General features: G+C 51.8%; 9 protein-coding genes across 9 annotated transcripts; 5 read left to right on the top strand and 4 right to left on the bottom strand.

Annotated features, from left to right (window-relative positions):
* Positions 1 to 23: 23 nt before the first annotated feature.
* N7498_006514 (uncharacterized protein) lies at positions 24 to 2,369 on the top strand (the record flags this gene model as incomplete). Its single annotated transcript, XM_058453576.1, has 1 exon — positions 24 to 2,369. The coding sequence occupies one exon, from the start codon at positions 24 to 26 to the stop codon at positions 2,367 to 2,369; it is 2,346 nt and encodes a 781-aa protein (XP_058307767.1).
* Positions 2,370 to 2,579: 210 nt separating this feature from the next.
* N7498_006513 (uncharacterized protein) lies at positions 2,580 to 3,035 on the bottom strand (the record flags this gene model as incomplete). The annotated part of the gene is made up of 2 exons (XM_058453575.1): positions 2,580 to 2,707; positions 2,762 to 3,035. 2 exons carry the CDS (start codon positions 3,033 to 3,035, stop codon positions 2,580 to 2,582), a joined length of 402 nt encoding a protein of 133 aa, XP_058307766.1.
* A 2,591-nt stretch (positions 3,036 to 5,626) lies between these two features.
* N7498_006512 (CobW-like GTP-binding protein) lies at positions 5,627 to 6,692 on the top strand (the record flags this gene model as incomplete). The annotated part of the gene is given in 2 exon segments (XM_058453574.1): positions 5,627 to 6,168; positions 6,188 to 6,692. The coding sequence occupies 2 exon segments, from the start codon at positions 5,627 to 5,629 to the stop codon at positions 6,690 to 6,692; spliced, it is 1,047 nt and encodes a 348-aa protein (XP_058307765.1).
* A 422-nt stretch (positions 6,693 to 7,114) lies between these two features.
* Positions 7,115 to 8,518, bottom strand: N7498_006511 (type III PLP-dependent enzyme; the record flags this gene model as incomplete). The annotated part of the gene is made up of 2 exons (XM_058453573.1): positions 7,115 to 8,172; positions 8,227 to 8,518. The coding sequence occupies 2 exons, from the start codon at positions 8,516 to 8,518 to the stop codon at positions 7,115 to 7,117; spliced, it is 1,350 nt and encodes a 449-aa protein (XP_058307764.1).
* Positions 8,519 to 9,952: 1,434 nt separating this feature from the next.
* Positions 9,953 to 11,070, bottom strand: N7498_006510 (protein N-lysine methyltransferase family protein; the record flags this gene model as incomplete). Its single annotated transcript, XM_058453572.1, has 2 exons — positions 9,953 to 10,547; positions 10,604 to 11,070. The coding sequence occupies 2 exons, from the start codon at positions 11,068 to 11,070 to the stop codon at positions 9,953 to 9,955; spliced, it is 1,062 nt and encodes a 353-aa protein (XP_058307763.1).
* A 232-nt stretch (positions 11,071 to 11,302) lies between these two features.
* On the top strand, positions 11,303 to 12,733 carry N7498_006509 (uncharacterized protein; the record flags this gene model as incomplete). The annotated part of the gene is made up of 2 exons (XM_058453571.1): positions 11,303 to 12,385; positions 12,446 to 12,733. 2 exons carry the CDS (start codon positions 11,303 to 11,305, stop codon positions 12,731 to 12,733), a joined length of 1,371 nt encoding a protein of 456 aa, XP_058307762.1.
* A 583-nt stretch (positions 12,734 to 13,316) lies between these two features.
* Positions 13,317 to 14,112, top strand: N7498_006508 (O-methyltransferase; the record flags this gene model as incomplete). Its single annotated transcript, XM_058453570.1, has 2 exons — positions 13,317 to 14,027; positions 14,083 to 14,112. The coding sequence occupies 2 exons, from the start codon at positions 13,317 to 13,319 to the stop codon at positions 14,110 to 14,112; spliced, it is 741 nt and encodes a 246-aa protein (XP_058307761.1).
* A 2,683-nt stretch (positions 14,113 to 16,795) lies between these two features.
* N7498_006507 (uncharacterized protein) lies at positions 16,796 to 17,814 on the top strand (the record flags this gene model as incomplete). The annotated part of the gene is made up of 4 exons (XM_058453569.1): positions 16,796 to 16,966; positions 17,024 to 17,044; positions 17,101 to 17,247; positions 17,296 to 17,814. The coding sequence occupies 4 exons, from the start codon at positions 16,796 to 16,798 to the stop codon at positions 17,812 to 17,814; spliced, it is 858 nt and encodes a 285-aa protein (XP_058307760.1).
* Positions 17,815 to 18,862: 1,048 nt separating this feature from the next.
* On the bottom strand, positions 18,863 to 22,070 carry cym1 (pitrilysin family metalloprotease cym1; the record flags this gene model as incomplete). Its single annotated transcript, XM_058453568.1, has 2 exons — positions 18,863 to 21,632; positions 21,688 to 22,070. 2 exons carry the CDS (start codon positions 22,068 to 22,070, stop codon positions 18,863 to 18,865), a joined length of 3,153 nt encoding a protein of 1,050 aa, XP_058307759.1.
* Between the last annotated feature and the right edge of the window lie 67 nt (positions 22,071 to 22,137).

Below are 22,137 nucleotides of genomic sequence, written 5' to 3'. Positions count from 1 at the left end.
ATACTATTTGTGTGGTATCCGCAATGGCCGAGAAACGGAAACAACCTCCACGCGCTGGACGCGAGCCCGCGGCCAAGCGACGTGTCTCCGAAGCCGTCACGCCCCAGTCTTCAAAGAAGAAGGTTCCCACTCCTCGCGTCCCATCGCAGCCGCCTGAGCCTGTCGAGGCACCTCTACCCACGAAGCTCAAGGATGGTGAACCATTGCCGGTGAGGCGCGTGCGACAGCCAGAATCCCTGTCCGACACAGACTACCAGTCCATCGCAGAAAGGTTTGATCATCAAATCCTCGCAAAGTTGTCTCAAGCTGACCGTGTTCGATCATGCAGCGGAGTATTACTCGCATCACTCGAACGATCCAAGAAGAAATGGTTAAGCGATGGCATTCTGGTTCGATACTATACGAAGCCGAAGAAGACGAAGCGCGAGCAGATCGAAAGGAACAACCCGCCGAAAGACTCCATGGTAAAGGTTGGACTTTGCGACGTCACCATTGGTCCTCACTACTTCGACGCCATGATGTACACTGTCAAAGACCCCAATGCGCACCCGCAGCCGCTTCAATATGCGCCCCCGCGCCCGATGATGCACTACAATGGCCCAAACAACTTTCAACGATACCCGCCTTATCCCTCTCCGAACCAACAACGCCCTCCATATTCTCCTGCTTCGTCCGGCCGCCCTTCACAAGGCCATCAGACACCTCAACAACGTGGGCCGCAGCATGGGCCATCTCTGTCGGGGCAGCGGCCATCGCAGGCGCCGAACGGACAGCCTAGCCAGCCTGCGAAGCCAAGCCCCGACCCAGTCATTCAGATGCTTGCTACGCGAGCGGCCGCGGACCCAGAGCTGAAGGCGCTGATGAGAGTTGTTGCATCCAGCCAGGCCTCACAAGAGCAACTCCGCGCTTTCCAGGCTCACATTGATGAGCTCAACGCAATCATCAAGGCCAGGGAACAGCAGCAAAGCGCAGCCAAAACAGCAACACCACAGCCGGCGTCGCAGCCCGGTACGCCAGCGTCACAAGAAAAAGCGGCCCCCGCGCAACCCGAGTCTCAACAAAAGCAAGAATTAGGAACGAAGACATCGCAGGAACAGGGATCTAAGTCTCAGGCGGCGGCTGAAACACCATCTAAAGAATCTGAGAAGCAGCCAGCATCATCAGAATCGAAAGCCGCGCCGGCTACATCACCATCTGAAGGAACACAATCTGGCAGCCAGTCTAAAACACCGGCACCGACTCAACCTCCCGCTACCTCCCAGAGCACTACGGCGCCTATCAAACAGGAACCAGGCACGAATAACCTGCAAGCCACGCCCACTACAACGCAGCCGTCAGCTTCAACTCCATCGGCGACCCCGGGTCCTGCCGGCTCCCCTGCTCCCAACGCAGGGTCTCAACCGCAGGGTTCTGCAGCTCACCCTGTTCAAACCCCGGACAATTTCCAACAACCGCCCCGGCCTGGACAGGCCTATACTCCCCAACCACCTATACAGTCCCGCCCTTCACAGTACGGATCTCCCACGCCCTACTACCGTCCGCCTGCGCCTCCACAAGCTCCGGCTCGCGTTGCATACAAGGCCGTCGTTTTTGAATTTACCTCTCCTCTCACCCCGTACGGAAACGTGAACTCTGGTCATGCTGGCTCGGGTGACCGCTATCTGTTCCCGGAACATTCAATCCTGGAATGGATACCGAACGAGAACGTCATCCTAGCATCCTTCCTCGTCGTGCGCAAAGTTGATCCCTCCAAACCCTTCCCAATCGAACCGGAAGGCGAGCCGGCCACGAGTCGCGGGAAAAGCAAGGCCTCCAAATCCAAGAAGGGCAAAGGCAAAGACGCCACCGAACCGCCAACCCCCATCCCAGCAAACCCCACGGGCACTCCTCAGAAGACAGGGCCCACCGATAAGACAGGCGTCAACCCCAATCTCGCCGTTTCAGGTACGCCCGGCACTCCCGGCACTCCCGGGCAGCCTGCCGTCAACGACGCAAACCTCAAGGAATACTGGCAGCCCGTCACATTCCGGGTCCACGCCAGCAACCCGCGAATTCTCGAGCCTCTGACACGTGTCGTCAAGCCGGCTGATGAAGTCCGCAAATACATGAACGAGATTATGGACCGCGCTGAGCGTGCCCCGGACGGATTTCCGGCTTTCCGTCTTCCTCGCGAAGAGGCGCACGAGGCCTTTGAGTCCGAAGGGACACCCGCTTCGGTGACAAATTTGGCTCGGAATCGACCTTCTCGTGCTGCTATCAAGGCACCCGAGGAAGAGTCGGAAGTTGAGAACATGCTTGATGTGGAAGAGGAAGAGGATTTGTTAGATTTTTATGGCTCGCCGATGGGACTGCCGCCTCTGAAAGCCTAGTTTACTTAATGATTCCCCTGGACAATGAAGTTCTTTCTACTTCAGCGTTTCCCAAACCTAAAGGTAATCAAGAAGTTTGTATGAACAGAAATTGCTCGCCGTAGACGTATGTACACCCTAAAAATTACAATGCAATCCAATGACTCCGAAGAACACCCATGCCGCTCAATTGTGTGACAAAATAACCCGAATCGAATATCCAAATATTTCTCAATTTATCGACGGTGGAGGCTTCGTACTCCTATGCTTGTCCCTTAGAAAATCGCAAATCTGCTCCGTATCCATCTGGTCAATGCGCTCGACATCCTGCGCATGCGATTCCATATTCTCGTCCGGCGCTGCCAAATACATATTAACAAAGCATCCAGCTAAACTAAACCAAGAACACAAACCTTGTTCGTTGTTATCCTCATTCCCACTCGCAAGAGACCGAATGCGCTCCTCCGCACTCTGCAAAGCCTCCGCGGCAGCAGGGACGCCTTCAAGAAGCATCTCTTTCACGGTATTGACGGTGTCACTCGCCACGGTGACCAGGTTTTCCTTGGTATCCGAGAGTGAGGACCCGGTACCCCCATTGAATTGGTGTTTCGCACTGCCAAGATCCCCTCGTTCCTGGGCAGCTGTGTCGGTCTTGGTCGAAGTTGAGCCGGTGTTGTCGGAGCCCATTCTATACGGTGTGTAGCAAAGTCCCGAGACCTCGGAGAAGGGAACTAGGTATGCAAAGAAACAAGGGAAAAGGTAAAATGAGAACAGAAACCAAGACTGTAAGGCTGAACGGCTTTTGACGTAGGGCTGAGGCAAGTGTCAAATTTAGCCGGCGTTATGACATCGGTCTGGATGTGGAGTAGGGTATGTATGTATATATACAATGCTAGGCAGCAGAAATAATGCGCGCTGTGGTAGGGCGATCTCGACTGAGATCATGGCGTGAGGGACTTAGCGCGGGTCTGCTGTTTTTCTTGTGGCCGATCGTGCCTGGCAATGACGTCGTTGGACCCATCGTGCCCCATTTATGGGGTTCCGTTACGCGTTGTGCAACGGATGGGTTTGGTATAGTAGAAAATGGCGGAGATCGGCCCCTGGGATTTAATTTTTGGGGGTTTATTCTTTCTAATGAGGGACTGTTTTATGAAGGGGGTACAGTGCGGATGGCGGCCACTCGGAAGAAGGACATATGCTACTTTTTGAATAGTAAAATGCTCATTAGATATGTTCAATTAAACCGGGGGCAGACAGCTGAATGGAGCCATAAATATGTTGGCTCCTTGTCGCTCGTTACCGATGCATAGTTCTACCGATCAAATAATCCATCTTCGGCTTTGCGATCTATGAGATCTTACGCTATCCTTCCGGAGTTAAGGTTCGGGGCGTTAGAAGCCCGAAGTATAGAACATTTAAAGAATTGGACAGAATCTATTAACCTCCGCAAGCCCACATGCGCAGTACCAAGGCGAACATAGTCCGCCAAGTACAGTATATCACGACATCTTCAAATTCGGTCACGCGCTCAAATTCCGCGAATCTAATGTATCCCGAGAATATTCCGATAGATGGATGCTTGGTGTCGGCTGATATCTAGCAAAAAATGGACCTTAACCCGTAAGTTATCTTTGGAAAGGCGAAAGAAATGCCGAAGAAATTACGTATTAAGTTGCACTCGATTCGAGTAGGTACAGAAGTTACTTTTGGCCTCCTGCAGACCCGATGTCCTCCCAGGTGTCACGAAGGTCGCCCATCCAGTATTGAAGGCGGGAGAAATCTTTGCGGAAATACGACAGTATGCCTTCTTGATCGGCACAACGTTGTAGGTAAAACTCGCTTTTCTCCCGTTCTCGCCGAAGACACGTTTCCGTCAACGCATTCGCCCCCCCTCAGTCGCTGATTCTCCCTTTGGAGGGCCGTGAAATGTGCCTCTATTTCCTGGCAGCGTCTCGTAACATTTGCCGCTTGCGACCCGAGTTGGGAACTCTCCTCCTTCAAGGCCCGAATCGCTTGTGCCAAGTCATTGGAGACGTGCATATGTGGTTCGTCGGAATCGGACTCCTGATCCATCTGCTCCTGGTTCTGTTGTTCAACAAGTAGATAGATTTAGCGACAGCGGATGTGAAAGAATTCATTGCTAGAATTTACCTCGATAGGAGAACTTCGGGGGTCTATAGCAGTTACATTCCCATGACGAGGACACTTGTCATGGTAAGGCCTGGGCGAAATATCTCTCATGCTCTTTCCCGGCAGTTGCTGCTCGGAGGGTGAAGCACTCATGACGTGCATAAGGAAGTGAAGAGATGAAGACTGAGGAGAGCAAGCTATCGAATGTTGAACCGGCATAATCAGCGTTTATCTAGCAGCCCCTATCCTCGCATTCGTTTCCTGCAAGAGGCGGAATTGGCTCGTCCGGAATGAGGTTCATTTTGTGCTAGTGATTCGTAGGAAACTTGACGCGGGGCGTCTTCATTGGGTAATACCAGTTAAGTTTTACTCAAGTCGGGGTAGGTTTCACGAATTCATGATCCAATAATTTGTATCGTAGATTCATATCACACCGCGATTCCAAATCTACTGAATGCGGGAAAAAAGCGAAATCGAGCGTGGTCGGCTCCGACATATGGCCGAACCAGAAGGGTACGTCCTCTCGTGCGAAACCTTAAAACGAACTGGCGAATTGCCTTTTCTATATCCAACGAGAAAGCGGCAATCGCGCAGAGACCCCAGACACATGAACATGACCAGTCTCAATAGCTTAGATCGATTCAGTGGAGCTCATCGATCACCCGCAACTTGGCGTCCTATGGTTCGCTGGCCATCTGCACGTCCCGGGTTTCCCCCAACTGCTGATGGCTCAGATGAGGGGAATGCTCATGTGATCTACCAGGGCAAACTATTTATGGCCAAGCATTTGGAGTTGATATAATAGTCCAGGATAGCAAGATTGAGGGAAAATTCGACAGGGAGCATGCAGCTTATTCTCCCATCTAGTTTAAGTATACCTTGGCTTCTTTCAGTTTTACAGATAAAGATGTCGAGTGGAAAGTCTGGTCCGAGAGCACTTGGGTGTGCATCGCGAGGCATACGAAGATGTCAGGATTTACACGGTCATTCACCATTCACTACTAAGGTCGACAATCAGCGCTGATGTCACCGACTTTCCACCCAAACGGGCAATCCAGGGACCGCCCCACGTGCCCCGCCGCATCGCCGAATCTCTTCAAACTTCCTCCAAGTCCAACCCAACTCATCCTCACCTTTAAACCCTCAAAATGGCACCAATTCCAGTGACAATCATCACCGGATTCCTGGGCTCCGGCAAAACAACCCTCCTCCTCAATTTAATCCCCCAACTCCCAACCACCTACAAACTCGCCCTCCTCAAAAATGAATACGGCGACGTCGCCGTCGACTCCCAACTCGCCTCCACGCAATCAATCTCCGGCGTCCGTGAACTTCTCAACGGCTGCATCTGCTGCAACCTAGTCGGCCAACTCAGCGACGCACTCCAACAACTCCGCGACACCGTCTCGCCCGACCGCATCGTGATCGAAACCTCCGGGAGCGCGTTCCCCGCCACACTCGCCATGGAAGTGAACCGGCTGTCGCGGGAGGGAGAAGGCGAGTTCATTCTCGACGGCGTCATTAGCGTGATTGACGTTGAGAATTGGGAGGGATATGAGGATACGTCGTACACGGCGAAGATCCAGGCGAAGTATACGGATTTGATTGTCTTTAATAAGTGGGAATCCGTGCCCGAGCAACGGTTTGACGTCTGTCTTGATCGGGTGGGCGATTTGGGGATCGAGACGCCGTGGGTCAAGTCTGACAAGGGGGGTTGTGGATGTGGATGTTTTGCTTGGGATTGACGGGGCGCTGTTTACGAAGGAGGAGCATGATCATCAACATGGCCATGAGCATAAGCATGATCATCAGTCGGAGGTTGAAGTGCTGAGTGTTGTGTTGAAAGGGAAGACGGTTGATGTTGAGGCGCTTGAGAAGCTTCTTTCGTTGGCGCCGCGGGAGGAGGTGTACCGCATCAAAGGGATTTTCCGCGCTGATGCGCAAAACCCGCCTGCTGAGACTTCGGATGATATTCAGAAGAGGGTCAAGGGCGAGGGAGTCCAGTACTACATTCTCAATGGGGCGTTTGGGCGTTGGACTTGCACGCCGTCCAGCGTTGTTGCGGAGTCGGCGGATGAAAGTGCTGCCGCTCGTTTGACGTTTATTCTGGCACGGTACGAGTCGACCAAGTGGAAGAAGAAGCTCGAGGCGGGCGGCCTGTTGCAAGCGACTGACGTAGCCGCGGGCGAGTTGACTGTTGAGCGGTTGATCTAGATGTTTGGACACACATGGAGCTGGCTCCAGTGGCATGCTTGTACAGATGTGTCGAGGGTTTTGGACATGTTTGATGATACCATACAACTACTGGATAGAATAGATGAATAGAAATGACCGAGTGCATGACAACTCGAACATCCAACTCTTCGTATAACATCCCCAGGTCAGATATGACCCCGGCATTAAAAGGTCTATGCAGGCATGAAATGGCAACTGTCGAGGTGCAAAGAAGCTCCAATCTATTAGAACTCTAGACAAGAAACTTTTTGGTGGCAAACGCAGTAAATGCAGCAAGTACTGTATATTAACGTGACCTGCCAACAAGGGAAGGTACACAAAAAGCCAATATATTTCCAAACAAGGACAAACGAGTGGATAAGTGAAGAAAACAGGCAGTATAGAAACCATCAGATACAATACTAGTAGTTGAGGAGGGCCGAAGCACCACTCTCGCTCGAGATGTAGATCACCTCGTGGGTATCGGAGAATCCATTGAAGCGAGTGGCACTGCACTTGGTATACGCGCCCATATCTTCAAAATAGAGCCAGTCGCCGGTGTTCAGCAGGCCCGGCAGATCGATGCGCTCGGTAATAACATCGATACCGTCGCAGGTGGGACCCCAGATCGAGTACGGGATGTTCTCCAAAGTCGCAGAGTTTGGAGTACCAGGCTGGGAGTCGTCAGCTGCCGAGAGCAGGACCTGCGCGACGGGGTGCTGGTGATCGAAGATGATGTTCGAGAAATTGCCGTACACGCCGTCATTGAGATAGAGCATGTACGCGTTCCGGGAAGGATCCGCCGGGTCGGGAACATCGCGACGAGCAATGACATTGGCGGCCAGAGTGAAGGCGCTGGCAACGTAGTAGCGGCCGGGCTCGGCGATAATGCGGACGCTCGGAGGGAAGTACGTCTCCAGCGCGTCACTCAGGTAGCCCGAGAACTGCTCGAAGGTCTCCTGGCAGAAGCCGCCGCCCACGTCGAGGGTGTGCAGCTCATGGCCAATCTCGGTAGCCTGATCGAACACGAGACGAGCATCTTGGACAGCCTTCAGGAAAGCGCGGGGGTCCTCGGCGCCGGATCCGACGTGGAAGCTCACACCAACGACCTTGAGCTCGAGCTGGTGAGCCAACTCGAGCAGCTGAGGAGCCACGTCCATGGAAGCACCGAATTTCATGCTCAATCGGCAAAGGCTGGTGGAGTCGTCGGTCAGAATACGGAGGTACAGCTCCGCATCCGGGAAAGTGGCCTTGATCTTGTACAGCTCATCGGCATTGTCAAAGGTCATCTGCTTGACGCCAACCTCCTTGGCATAGCGTAGGTAGGACTTGGTCTTGCAGGGCTGAGCGTAGATGATGCGGGTGGGATCGATGCCCGTCTGAAGGGCCAGATCGATCTCAGACTTGGAGGCACAGTCGAATCCGTTGCCAAGTTGGGCCATGAGACGGAGGACCTCGGGGTCCGGGTTACACTTGACAGCTAGAGGGTCCTTGTTAGTACGAATTGACCGACGGGGAGGCGAGTGGGATATACCATAGAAAGGCTTGACGCGGCCCAAGTTCATCTTCCAGCGCATGTGCTGGCGATAGACCTCCCCCATATCCGCAACATAGAAAGCATCCTCCTCACCAGGATCGCACCGGTCAACATCCACCTCGGCGGCGCGCTTCTTCAACATATCCATGACCAGATCCTTGGCCGTCAACCGGGATTGCAACAAATTGTCCCCGCCATGATTATTGACCACGGCGAGATGGTCACGACCGTTCAAGTCGTTTTTGAGGTTGCATACTTCGGCAAGGGAAACACACGCAGTCGGTGCCATAACCGTGCAGTTGCGATTCAGCACGAATTAAAATTAGAGAGTTGTAAAAAGAGTTGTACGCGACTGCGGCGTTAGGGAGGACGAAATACGTCGCAACCGAGGTTGACTGGACCAAGCCTCCTAGACCCTTCCTCCTTAAGAGGAAGAACCTTCAGAGAAGTCCTATGCGGCAGCTCAGGAGGTGAGGGAATAACGTGAGGGGGCGTCAACGGGTCCAAAAAAGGCGCACCGGACGAGGATTCAGAGAAGAGCAGGAGGTGGAATGTTGTTAAGAGTGTCGCGCTGACGTCGAGTGGAGACAATTTGGCTAAGAAGAACGAGTGAGGCTGCGGGAGCCGTAATGACTGGTGCCTTTGGGTGAGCCAAAGGCAGAAAACAGTAAAAGAAGATCTGACTGAATATTGCAGTCAGTAAGGTAAGTTTGTATGAGAGAAAAAAAAAAGGACGGCTGAGGTGGTGTGGAAGGGAGGGGACGGGGCTCAGATTTTTAAAAATGGGCAAAGTCCGGGCTTAGGGCTCAACGGCGTTTGGTGGAGGGAAAAAGGCGCAAGGTTACACACCGAGACCAATGCTATCCTCAGTGCGAAGGGAACCACAGAAGAAAAACCACTCACCAAGGGAAGTCGAGAGTGCCCAAAGAAAAGAGAAGGAGGTAGGGAAGAAGCTGAAGCACTGGAAATGTCACTTAAGGCGGGCGGAATGACATACACAGTGGGTTTCCCCCGTCGAAGGGTGGCCTCCCTTCCTCTTCGGGCATTTTTCGCTCGCCGCCTTTGGGTCCGCCTTTCTGCCCCCCGAAACAAAAATCACAAAGGCGGCAATGAAGATCCACCGTAAAGAAAATCCGGTACGAACGGAGTATAGCTACCTGAGTTTTTTGGTGCGATGATTACCTAGCACTGTGCTTCTATAGGACTAGCCATTCGGAGTCCACAAAAAAACTGGGAATCTGACACCGCTAGTACACGGGAACCTAAACTATGAGCGATTTCTGGTTGCGTCTAGACACATGCCCGATTCAAGACGGGAATTATGATGCAGGAGAGAGTCAGCCCCCCTGCAGATTGCAGTGCTGCTCGGAATTGCTTCTTTCAATTGTTCAAAAGTGCGGTGTGACGGTCTCCGACGAGTGTTGGGGCTGGTGGTGTGGGTGGCACCGTGAGCTCCACAATCATTAGTCAAAGGATCAAACCCTAAGCCTCAGGGAAGTAGTGGCTCTAGCTATGTAAAAAATTACCATCTCATGTATCACTGGGACAAAGGTTGCGAGTCCCCTGCAGCAAATGCAGGTGGATCGACTGAAATTGGAAAAAAAGCCCCGCGCTGAAGGGCCAGGGTCGTGACGCACGCGCACGGGCCAAGGGCACGCGCCGCCCTAGACAGTGTATATCACCGAAAGGTATAGATACCCAAAGTAGGCAATCACCCGAGAAACTACGGCACGTCAGGGCCCGCCTGGCGACGGTAGCAGTATAATTCGATGTGATCTACTTCCTCGTGTTGAGCAGGCAGTTGAACATTGGCTTGCAGGGGTGCGAATGCCGCCGCCCGCATCAGGTCGAAAAATACCGCTTCGCTCTCGTGTCGTCGCTTTAGAGCCACAAGAACCAATGCCTTCGGGGATGTCTCAACCAATCGATTTAGCACCGAGACTAACGTTGGCAAGCTGTCCGCGTTGTAGGTGCAGTCGGAGACCAGGATCAGATCAATAGGCCGACTGCAGAGATTGGGCGGCGGGTCGTCCCAGTCGAGAGTCTGATAGTGGATGCGCGACGAGGGTTGCGGACGAGCTTCATTTATATTGAGCGTTACAATCTCCTCGACCTCGGGCAGGTCCGTGAGGAGCACGTCGCAGTGGTCAAGCATGGTTGCCAGTGCGATGCCGACGATGCCACATCCAGCCCCTAGTTCAACGGCCTGGAGCGGCGAGCTACGCGGGGCCTGGAGAAGCTGACTGAGAGCGGGCATCTCCTTGGATGTACCTTGAATCGTTTGCTCAAGGAAGATTATTGACGCCAGTGCCGCATCCCTAGATATTCCTCCTCTTCAGACAGACAATCGAGAAAACGAAGACAGGCCGCTTACCAGATGTGCCGCGCAATGCTATTGCCGGTCTCCTCCCAGATTTTCAGCGGTTGCTTATGATCTGCAACGTAAAGCTCTCGCAATATCAACTTCTCTGCCGGTTCTGACTGTGGTCCAAAAGATGCGCTGCATCCGGACATCACCAATGGCGTGGAGTTGACTCTTAATGTATCTTTTTGACTGTCTTGTAATTGGATGTTGAGAATTGATGTCTTCTGGGCCACATCGTTGGGTGAGAACGGTCCCAGCATCACCGGAAGCTGGCGTGTACTAGCCTCCCATTTCAATGGCTCTTGATATAAAGCTTTGTGTGAGGAATATTGTGCCCATGTTGCAATCAGGTCCACATCTTCAGCGAGGAAGTCGTCACCTAGATCTGTGGTGATGCATATCAAAGCGGAAATGAAGACGGATTTCTTCTGCACCTGAAATCGAGGAGTCTTGAGAAACCGAATGTAATAGACCATCTCGACTGGGCCAACTGGGCAGTCTGCTGTGTGATATCAAAAAATCAAAAGAAAACAAAATCTCCGTTTACCCCGGGAATCCCTCACGTGCCCGCTGACTAACTGATGACATCGTCGTGCCTCTCCACCTGCATTCGGCCCTCGGCCTTCCTGCGATGCCAATGCAGCCAACGCGTCGATGAAGTGAGATCCGCCAGACCCGACCGATTTCTGGCCCTTCGCCGCGTCCACCATGATGCGACCGCGCGATCCGCGGATCCGCCAGCGGATCAACCAGATCTCTCATAACCTCGAGTCCGCAAATGAATCCGCCCAAGAAGGGCTGTACACCTTTGCTCAAAATTACCTCTCCCCTTGCCTAGACTCAGTTGGCAGCTGTATCCAGGTCTGTACTGCACCTTGTCTCCCGACCCGCGAGGACCATTTGAGACGCCGACGCCGCGGCCGTGCCGAAGACAACTTCGACTTCTACGATGATTGGGAAAACGAGGAGGCCGACGAAACCCTGCTGGGGTGGGGCACTGGAGAGCTTGATCGACTCCTCGCTGGTAGCGGGCTGACTCGCGGGGGTATGGAACAGCCGCGCCGGCCAAGGAGGATGAGTTACGGGACCCGTCACACAAGACAGAGGAGTTTACACATTCCAGACAACCGCTCTGATCCTACGGTCATACCGAGCTCTTCATTTCTTGGTTTCTTGGAGCGCTTTCCTTGGAGGTTTGGTGCAAAAGGGGTCAAGTACCGGCCGTCGGTAGCAGACCTGCAGGAACACCCGGGCGGCTCCCACCGCCATACCCAGGATGATGAGCCGTTGATGGAAGCTACAGAAGACGAAACTGGTCTGATAGCTTACAGTCCGAATGGACGAAATCGAAGTGCAACGCAGTCGTCTCGCGGAACGTTCAATTCATTAAGCTCCCGCGGCGATTTACTACCGAGTGATGACGAGGAAGATGCGGTTCCGCTGGACGACGAATTCGCGCTTGTGTTTGGACGTCGAGGGACGGGGCTAGAGTCTGATGATCAGTCCGGCACGAAGGTGGAGATGGTGAGGTCTGCCTCGGGTACCTCCAGCTTAGGAGGTGCATCGTCCAAGAAGTCACAGCGGAAGAAAAAGAAGAAGCGATCCTCGACAAAATCGTCGATGAGTCCAGCTGAAGATATTGTGCACAGCTTCGACAAGCCATCAATAGCGGATTTGAAGATCGAAGAGGAGCGGGCTGCTCGGGAAGAAGATGCTGTGATTGAGCGGAAACGCCTTGCTGCACATGAGCTGGCTTTGAAGCGAGGACTTGATCAAGCCAAAGCAGATATGGTATGACACGATGACTAATTTTCAAGTGGAGCTTTACGGAGAATTGACGCGTTAATGTAGGCCGCCGCGCCTCCGCATCAGAAAGACGAAACCGCCGAGTTCGCTGTCAACCCCACATTTTCACCAACAAACGAAATTCAAACACCAGGCCATGCCAGAAATTCGAGTGGCTCATCAGTCCATCAACATTCAGTCGACCATACCGAGCCCTTCCCTCCATTCCCAGTATCCGCATCCTCGCTCACGCAAGGCTCCCCCGGGTCTGCCGGCGCTTCCCCTAGATCTGGCTTTGCGAATGTGAATACAACTGAGGAGCATGGGAACCGGGATGTCGATGAACGGTATTGATCTCTTGCGGCCTGGTCTTGAACTGTCCAGTCTCACACCGGACATGTACGATATGACGATTATCTTTTCACTGTACCTTATACCCCATTGACACTGATTGAATATACTGCCACACTTGCTCGGAATTGCAGTCTGTTGACACTGGACTTTTGAAGTATGAATGAAGTAGACGTATTTGAGACTCTTTAAAACAAGAGCTGGGGCAACGATCTAAAGGGTTGACCTAAAAGTTTCGCATCATTGCTGACCTACCTTCTGAGCATTGAGAAATCAGGCGTCCAGGGCAAGGTGCGTAAATTATTTCCGTGTTCCAGCCTCAATTCGGTTAGATGCTCTACAAACAAGATCCACGGGTTCATAGAAACACAAACAAGGCAACAATTCGGCCCCCTCCGCCTAATCGGGCTAGATCTCACCCGGTACACTAAACCCTTCAGCGGGGACTATAAATATTGCTACCACCCTGGAAAGTGCTGTGCTCAGTGCTTATCCCTATTTTCCCATAGTTCATTCTCTTACCGGACTATCCCACAATCCATCTTCCTCTCCCAACAAAAACTCCCTCATAAAAAGCAAAGCAACCATGTCTCTCCCCGAAGACCTCGCTGCTAAATACCCATCCCTCCTCAAATACGCCGACGACAGTTACCCCGAGTCCCACGATGGCCGCGAAGTTACCCTACTGAAACACATCTACAACCATCCCGACCTGGACAAGCTCCGCAACTCCCCTGTAGAGCTTTGTCGCGTCATGGACGAGTTTGCCGCGAAGGAAGATTTCCTGATCAACATCGGCAGCGACAAAGGCTGGAAAGTGCGTGAGATAATCGAGAAGCAGAAACCAACTGTGCTCGTTGAGCTTGGTGGGTATGTTGGCTATTCGGCCATCTTCTTTGCAGATGCTATGCGTCGTGCTGGGAAGGCGGACGGGCTTAGACTGTGGAGCTTGGAGTTTGATCCGCTCATTGCGTCCATTGCTATGAATTTGATTGAGCTGGCTGGTTTGAGTGATATCGTCAAGGTTGTTGTGGGGTCTGCGGCGGATTCGTTGAAGAGGCTGAAAGCGGAGGGGAAGTTGACTGCTGCTGATGTTGTGTTCTTGGATCATGATGAGGACCTTTATTTGCCGGATTTCAAGGTCTGTGAGGAGCTTGGTCTGCTTCAGAGTGGGAGCTTGGTCATTGCGGATAATGTGGTCAGACCTGGGGCTCCCGAGTATCGTGCGTATGTTCGCTCGAATGAGAGATTCGAGAGTTGGGGTGTTGAGGGGCTTATTATCCCTGGCGAGAATAAGGTGAGTTTTGGCGACTGAATTGAACGACGTGGTCAAATGCTAACCGGGTTCATAGGATGAAATTGAAGTTACCAGAATCAAGTAGAGATCTTCGACTCTCTTGGTTAGAGGTGGGTTTACTCTCATTCGAGTTGATGGAAGAGATATCTGTTGGGGTTTCTTTAAACAAATTGAATACTGTACTCTCGTTTGAAATTAGTATGCTAGTGAAATTGATTCAATGAATTTGGAATGTTTGCGAAAATTTACCTACGCAGCCCGCTAAATGAAACAAGGGAAGGCTTTATATACGTACAGAATAATGTCTAGCAACTCTTGACATTCTTCTTCCGTTTACCAGCATCGGACAACAAAGCAAGATAGTCATATTCAAGTCTCGACCGGGAAAGGCCACATCGCTCTCACCTCATCCGCAGATTTCTTTCCAGCGACCTTTTCAATGTACATAGACATTAGCTCTTCGTTCTGCCTTTTCTTCTCGTTTGTATCTAACTGCGGCGATATCCACCCTTCCGCATCAGTGTCAAGGCATTCTTCAACAAGCGCCTGAACCTCATGCCAGGCTAGGTACTCGGCGAATTGACGTTCATGCGCATCGACTTCTTCCTTGGAGAAGGAATAAGGGCATTCACCAGAAAATCCAAGGCTTGACCAATTCTGGGAAATTTCTATCAGGCATGCACGAAGCGGAACAATGCCCACTTCGGAGACCTCCCCGCATCGAATGAATAATTCTCGGAAGACACGAGGTACACCCATAGCATTATGCGCTGCCCTGTCTTCGAGGTAGGTTGAGACCTCATAAGCCTTTGCCAGTTTTACCTGAGACCATTCCCGCAAAGCAATACTTTTGCTCTCCTCATCTAGCTGGTCGAAATCGTCAGGAAGTTTCGGTTGGAATATTCCCTTGACATAATCTTAATCTCGTGGAGGTCTGAGAAATATCGGCCATTGAGCCTGGAGAAACGCGGGAAGTATGGACGTTGACTGAAGATCGATGAGGGATACTATTCTTGAACGCTCGTCTGGGGCGACAAAAATGTTTCCCATGTGAAGATCAGTATGCCACAGGGTAGGCTGGCATGCTCCCTTTCATACTTGGTTCGAGTCTAACAGCTTCACGAGGTCCACTGTAGTTTCCAAAAGCTCAATTTGTTGTTCAATAGTTCCTTTGTAGAAACTCGTCTGAGCCTGTTGGCCCTGGCTCGTTATTCGGTGCAGTTCCCGCTTTGCAAAAGACACTCCAAGGCTTGAAATTGAATTCCCTGTGAAAATTTAGCGTGTGAACTATCAATTTGCACGGGAAACGCACAAGGCCCTTGTTCAAAGTCCAAAGTCAGGTCAGCATTAAATGCTCGATCGCAAGAAGGTCCGATGCAAAAAGATTGTGATGGATCAATTTCGCTATCGAGAGATATGTTTGATTGGGCCATATCTGTCCGAAGGTACAGTCCCCCGTAAGCAGGGAATTGAATACCCGATAATTGAGCCTCGAGTTTGGTCAAGTTTTTGATCAGCTGCAGTTTTTCGAATTCAGTCATACTGTCCCAACATTGATATAGAGGAACACCGGTGGCTTTCTCCATGATGATATATTCGGCGCCAACAGTATTAGAGTTATTCGAGGACCAGGAAAGAACACGAGGGACAGGATTTCTAGTGTGTCTCCTGACTGAGTTGTATGGCCTTAGCAAGTTGAACTTCTCCGAAATAGAATAGAAGCCACATACTGAATTCTAAAACTCCTACTTCACCACCTGTTGTTAAAGAAGGCGGGCCAGCGATGCGACACGGAATCTTGGCTATCACTTCCGTTCCATTTGCTTTTTTCATCAAGAGAGCCTTGCTGAAACCCCCTTCCATTTTCTCAACAGCTGTAACCCTACTGGGATCTCCGACTGTGGCAGCAGTTTTGCAAAGCGCATCCAAATTAAACTGTTCATATCGTCTGCTTAACTGGCGTCCTTCGTCGACAAGGAAATGACCGTTGGTGTAAGCGAAAACATCTTCACGCTCTATCGGTATGCCTGCTTGAACCTTCAGAAACTGCCTTCGCACTGGACTTCCTACTCTCTTTACCTCGACAGGTTATCGATAATGGCGCTCCTGGCTGGCCATAACACAACTTCGAAAAGTTTCTGAGCATTGACAACATTTCGCATAGCTAGTTCATCACGCATGCGAAGAGTAGCACGGTTAAAGTGTAGACAGAAGAAACTGTCTCGAACGGAACTTGAAACAGTAACGGGGGGCAGGGAACTCATATCCCTACGAAGTCCATTGAGCGCTTCTGTCGGACCGGAGCAACATTGCACCGTCCAAAGGTCAATAGACAAATAAGGCTAGTTATACTGTGGATCGCATCGATTTAGGTATCCTGAAAAGCACTGTGCTATGGATTTTTGATACGAGTGCATCTACAAATCACGATCCTGGTAAGTGAATCCCCGTGTTATCGTCCTCATTTTGTTGGAGAGGATGCCCCATTGGTCTAGTCCGACTTACAAACTAGATTAAACAGGACGCGTAGCAGCATCACTTTTTATTCCGGCAAAATAAAGGATTTTTAATTCAAGAGGAATGCTACCCGGGCGGTCGCAAGTCTTCGTTTGTAGATGTTCGGGGTATCCACAACCCCCCGCGGGGCTCGTCAGCGTCTTAACTCCGGAATACCGGCTCCGCGATTCATTTCCCGAGTTTCCTACACTTCTCCAAAGCAGGTATTCAACCGTATTGCAAACGTCTCTCTAGGCTGTAAATATTACACCATGGCTAGATCCGAGACAAATCTGCGATCCATGATCGCCAACAGCTCCGATCCGAAGTCCCTTCCCTGGTACGAGTCGGATCTTAAAGAGGTCCCTGAGCCGGCCAAAACTCTCTTAGCAGAATACAGCAAGATCCCATCCGATCAGGTGGTGCAGCATGTTAATAGCATGGTGGGTATTTGGTTTTTCGGCACTCCGATGGTATTTACTGATTCAATCTATGTCTAGAGAGACCGGGCTTTCGCCGTGGTGAGTCAAAAATAGCCTAAGATCCTAATGTCAAGCTCTATGCTAACATGAAGTAGTTCCCATATCCTTGCATTGGCTCATTCCGATTTTTAGATTTGAGCATTCCCCAATCAACCGTCTACCCGGAGATTCTCCAACGGCTAAAGTCGGGTGAGAAACTCCTGGACGTGGGCTGCGCCATCGGACAAGAGTTGCGCCATCTGGTAAGCCCAGTCGTTATTCAATTTCCGGCCGTTCTAACAGTAAATCAGGTCTTCGACGGCGTTCCCCCGGAGAACCTCTATAGCTCAGATATACGTCAAGATTTCTACGATATCGGCTACGACCTATTCGCAGACCGCAGCACGCTCAAATCACAGTTCTTCCAGGCAGATATCTTCGACGACAACTCATCTCTAGTCCAGAATCTCACTGGTAAAGTGAACATCGTCAACGCTGCTTCGTTCTTCCATCTCTTCAGCTGGGATCAGCAGATCGTCGTTGCCAAACGGGTTATCAGTCTACTAGCTGCTCAGCCTGGATCCCTGGTCATTGGGCGGCAGGTTGGAAATGCTGATCCGGCTGACCCGGGTGATAAGGCAAATGCACCCACGATTTATCGCCATAACCCTACTACCTGGAAGCAGCTTTGGGAGCAGGTTGGCCAGGAGACTGGGTCGAAGTGGGAGGTTGAGTGTTCGATGGAGAAGTGGGAGGGTCTTGATCGGAGTTTCGGGAAAAATCGCGATGTCGAAAGATGGAAGATGAAGTTTGTTGTGAGAAGGGTTTAGAATGTTTTGTGGGTATATTAGACTTTTATCTCCTGGACCCTCAAAAGAATCTCTTTCACGTCCAATCCAGCTGCAATATCACATCAACCCGTTCCCTTGACTCTGATTCTCGTTACCAAATATCTTATTCAAAGTCGATTGCAACGCACCCTGTATTTTCTCCACATCATTCCACCGCGCATTAGATGCAAACGACTGCACACAATTTAAGACCGGAATCATATGCAACCGAAGACAAGCCCCCTTGCATCAGCGTCTCATTCGGAGATTTCTGAGTGGGTGGAAACGATGTCGGATCCTCGAATAACCATGGCGGGTTTGCTAGGGACATGATTTTCTGATCGAATATTGACCATGGATCATCTGCCATTGGTCCGGCGAATGCCAGCGTCTTGGTGCGTCATGCCGTCTTCGACGTCGCGAAGGAGTAGAATGGCCGCCCAAGCGATCATCTATATTATTAGCATTCATGACCGGCCAGCTCATGAATAGGTTGGCTCCACTGTCCGTACTAATGGATGCCCAGAGTGCCTATGGGGTGGAGGGAATTGATAGATAGGTATGCCAAATGCTGCTAAATTTTCATAACTAGATACACTCTACTTCTATAGACTATCCGCACAATTTTAGTCCGTTCTGCGTAGGCTGAAAGTTCAGAACGGTTCTGAGAATCGTAGGTAGCGGGAAGTGTGCCACGAAAGCTCACATTCCCACGGTTCGTTCTTGCGCTCGCATCCCCCGGAGACCGGAAGGATACCACATCTATCAACCAAAGGAAGTGACTGGTTGGCAGACATGAACAGCTCTGGTGCTCGAAGCACGGTAGATCTTGAGGCGCGTTGGAGAAGACACATGCAAAGGGAAGAGGGGAAAGGAAGAAAGAGCATAGAGACCGGAGATTAATGCTGATGAAATAGTATACATATATGTACAGGGGAATGCATATAGATCCAGGGTCATATCACAGATGCAGTGGGTAAAAGTACACGGGGAAATGAACAGGGTATAAAGCGAAGCACTTCCCTTGGGTTAGAATGAAGAGCATTCCTTACTCGGCGGCGGCACTCTCCTCGCCCATGGACAGCTTTCGCACGTCCCAGTCGGCGCCGGCCCAGTCTTTCTTCTCGCCCAGCACGCAGGTTGCCTTCCGTGAGCCGTTGACGAGGAAGCGATCAGCGACCTCATTGACGTCCTTGGCGGTGACATCCAGGACTTGCTCTCTCCAGCGCTGGTCCATCTCGTGAGTGACGCCACTCAAGAAGTAGCGAGAGCCCTCTTCGTCCACACTCATTGGTGCATCAAGGCCTTGGAAGATGCCGAGTTTGGCTTCTTCAATCTCACGCTCGGACCAGGCACGGTCTCTGGCGAAGACACCGCTGTTCTGGAAGACCTTCAAAGTGTTCATCGGGTTAGGATCCCGGTAGCTCATGAACGTGAAAATACCCTTGAGGGGTCCGTTGCTGGCTCCTGCGCCGTAAGCACCACCCTTCTCGCGGATTTCAGGGTGCAGGTAGTTGTGGGTCAGAAGCTGGGACAGCACCGTGAGTGGGGCGCTAGAGGGATCGACGAAAGGAACCGTCTGAGTAGCCTGGCCAGAGTAGTACACCTTATAAGGGAGGTCATAGAAAGCCCTCTCGATCGATTTGAATGGGGATGCAGCAGCAAGTCCTGCCGGCGAACGGACTTGGGGCAGACCTGCCATCCACTTCTGCAGGACCGACTCGTTGCGCGCAGCGCTCTCGGGCTCGCAGACCATGCGAACACGAAGGTTGGAGGACTTGGAGATGGCAAACGACTGAATGAGGCGAAGCTTTTCAATCAATTCCTGGAGACGCTCGGGAGCGGTCTCTGCATCCCGTAGAAGGTTGGCCGTGGCTTGCAACTGCTCCAGACCAGACTGCTGCTCCTGGATCCAGAAGGTGCGAGAGAGGCTAGCCGCCGCAGCGTTGACAGCATAACGATGACCGGTGCCCGCGACACTATCCAGAGCTCCGTTGGTAGTCAAACGCAAAAGCTCTTGGATCATTGCCGGTGCAGCGGGGCTCGAGAAGTCCGTCTCCATGACGAGGGCTGACAACATCTCCAGCATTTCGGGAATATTCTTGTCCAAGGCATATCCAGAGAAGTTCATCCCTTCCTTGAATTGGTCCAGGTGGTTCGGTGAGGACACAAGGAACGACGAGGTCGAGATGCCTCCGGTCTTCAGTTTGATGAGATCCTCCCATTGCTCCATGGTCTTGTTGGCGGTACCCAGGCGCATGACACAGTCATTGAACAGGGGCATCAAGAGTCGAAGGTCATCAGGCAGGTCCTCGAAAGCGTTCACGGCCTGGAAGTAGGTCAACCCGTTGGTTGGGGCCTCCCGCCAGAGGACATCAACGTCGTCCACCTTTGATTCGCGCACAGGCTTGCGCTCCTTCTCTCTGGAGATATCCTTCACTCGCAATGTAGGAAGGCAGCTCAAGTCCGCGTTGTGCGCGTCCTCTTGCACCTTGAGAAGTTGCAGCTCCTCTTCACTCAGTTTGGCGATGGCATTCTCGACGGAACCGTGCTCCTCGATGAGCTGGGCAAGCTTGGTTTCCCTACGCACAGCCTCCATCTTATCCAAATCCTTGTTGAATGTAGGAGTGCCAACCATTGTGAACGTCATGCACTGGTCGTTAAGAAGATACTTCTCCACGAGGGACTCGAGGTACCCAGGCTTTTCATATCTTCTCTTGAACTCCTCAATAACATCATTCCATGCCAGCTCCTTCATCGGGTTGGATCCGTTGAACCAGGACGAAATGGTCTTTTCCATAACTCCAATTCCAAAGTTCGCAGTCTTGTGACGCAGCGAAAGTTCCAGCTGGTGAAGGAAACCACGCACCTTCTCCTCGCTGAAACCAGCAGAGACAGACTCCCGGAAAGCGTTTTGAACAACGGATTTGACGGTAGGAGCTTCTGCTTCACCAATGCCGCTGACGCCAACCGAGAAGACTGGGACCTTTCCGGAGGCGTCAAGACCAGTGTTGGGGGTAAAGGACGAGCCAAGCCCGCTCTCAATAAGAGCTCGGTACATAGGAGAGCCATATCCATCAAGGAACAAAGAAGAGATGATTCCGACAGAGAAAGTCTCCACAATGTCAGTCGAATCACCCATGTACCAAGACGTTGAGGTCTTGTACTGCTTGTCCTCGCTCGCAAATGTGTCGATGGGGCCAGGAACTGTGACATTCAAAGGCCCACTGCTGAGATCCAAAGGCAATTTCACATCAGTATCAACCTTCCCCTTGGTGAATCCGTCCAAAACCGCTCCAACCTGTTCCAAATGACGTTCAAGCGGCATGTCTCCATATGTTAGAATCTTGGAGTTGCTGGGGTGGTAGTTGCGCTTCGAGAAGTCAGACAGCTGCTTGTGAGTGAGATCCGTGATGTACTCCGGGTCGCCTCCCGAGTTGTTAAGGGCCGGAATGATGCTCTCCTTGAACTTGATGTAGTAGAGGTAGTTGGCATCCGAAATTTGACCCTTCATCTCGTTGTAGACAACACCCTTGAAGACGATGTCATCCAACTTGGCCTTCTGCTCAGGCTGACCCGGAGCTGCCTGCAAAGCCCGCGGCTCCTCAGGACCCAGTCGCCATCCCTCTTGGCGGAAGTCCTCCTCCTTAAGAAGCGGATGCAAAGTGGCATCAAGGTAGACGGACAGAAGGTTTTGGAAATCTTGCGAGTTGGTAGTGGCGAATGGGTAGGTAGTGTGGTCGGAGGAGGTAAAGGCGTTCATGAAGTTCGAGAGGGAGCGCGGCAACATCTTGAAGAAAGGATCGCGAATGGGATACCTAAGACCATAGATGTTAGCTTCGCAATGACAGATAGTGGTAGAGTTATGCTCACTTCTCGCTGCCACACAGGGTAGTGTGCTCCAGAATATGGGGTACACCTGTCGCATCGGGCGGGTTTGTCTTGAATCCGATGCCAAAGACATTGTTTTTATCGTCCCTCGCCACATGCAGGTAGTCCGCGTCGGTCTTGTCGTGAGTCAATCGCACCGCGGTCAAGTGAAGCTCCGGGACATGCTTCTTTTCGCGGACAGTGAAGCCGTGGAGCTTTTCGCCGATTCCAGGGAAGCTATCGATGTTGGTAACGGTCGAAGCCGCCCTCGCCAGAGCCCTTGTCCGCGGGATCGCAGAGTTCAACGCGGAGAGTCGACCGTATGCCGGTTGGCGCAAAGCCGGGACTCGGGCCTTGCCCAAGCCCATCGTAGAGCGCAGCATCATGTACGGAGATGAAAGGAGTTCAACAACAGTTCATCGCAAGCTGCTAACTGAGCTCTGCATAGAATCA

This window comes from Penicillium cinerascens (genome assembly GCF_028974065.1).
Source record: "Penicillium cinerascens strain IBT 15544 chromosome Unknown contig_6_segment0_segment0, whole genome shotgun sequence".
Lineage (NCBI taxonomy): Eukaryota > Fungi > Ascomycota > Eurotiomycetes > Eurotiales > Aspergillaceae > Penicillium > Penicillium cinerascens.
This window is presented reverse-complemented; position numbering and strand designations above follow the sequence as displayed.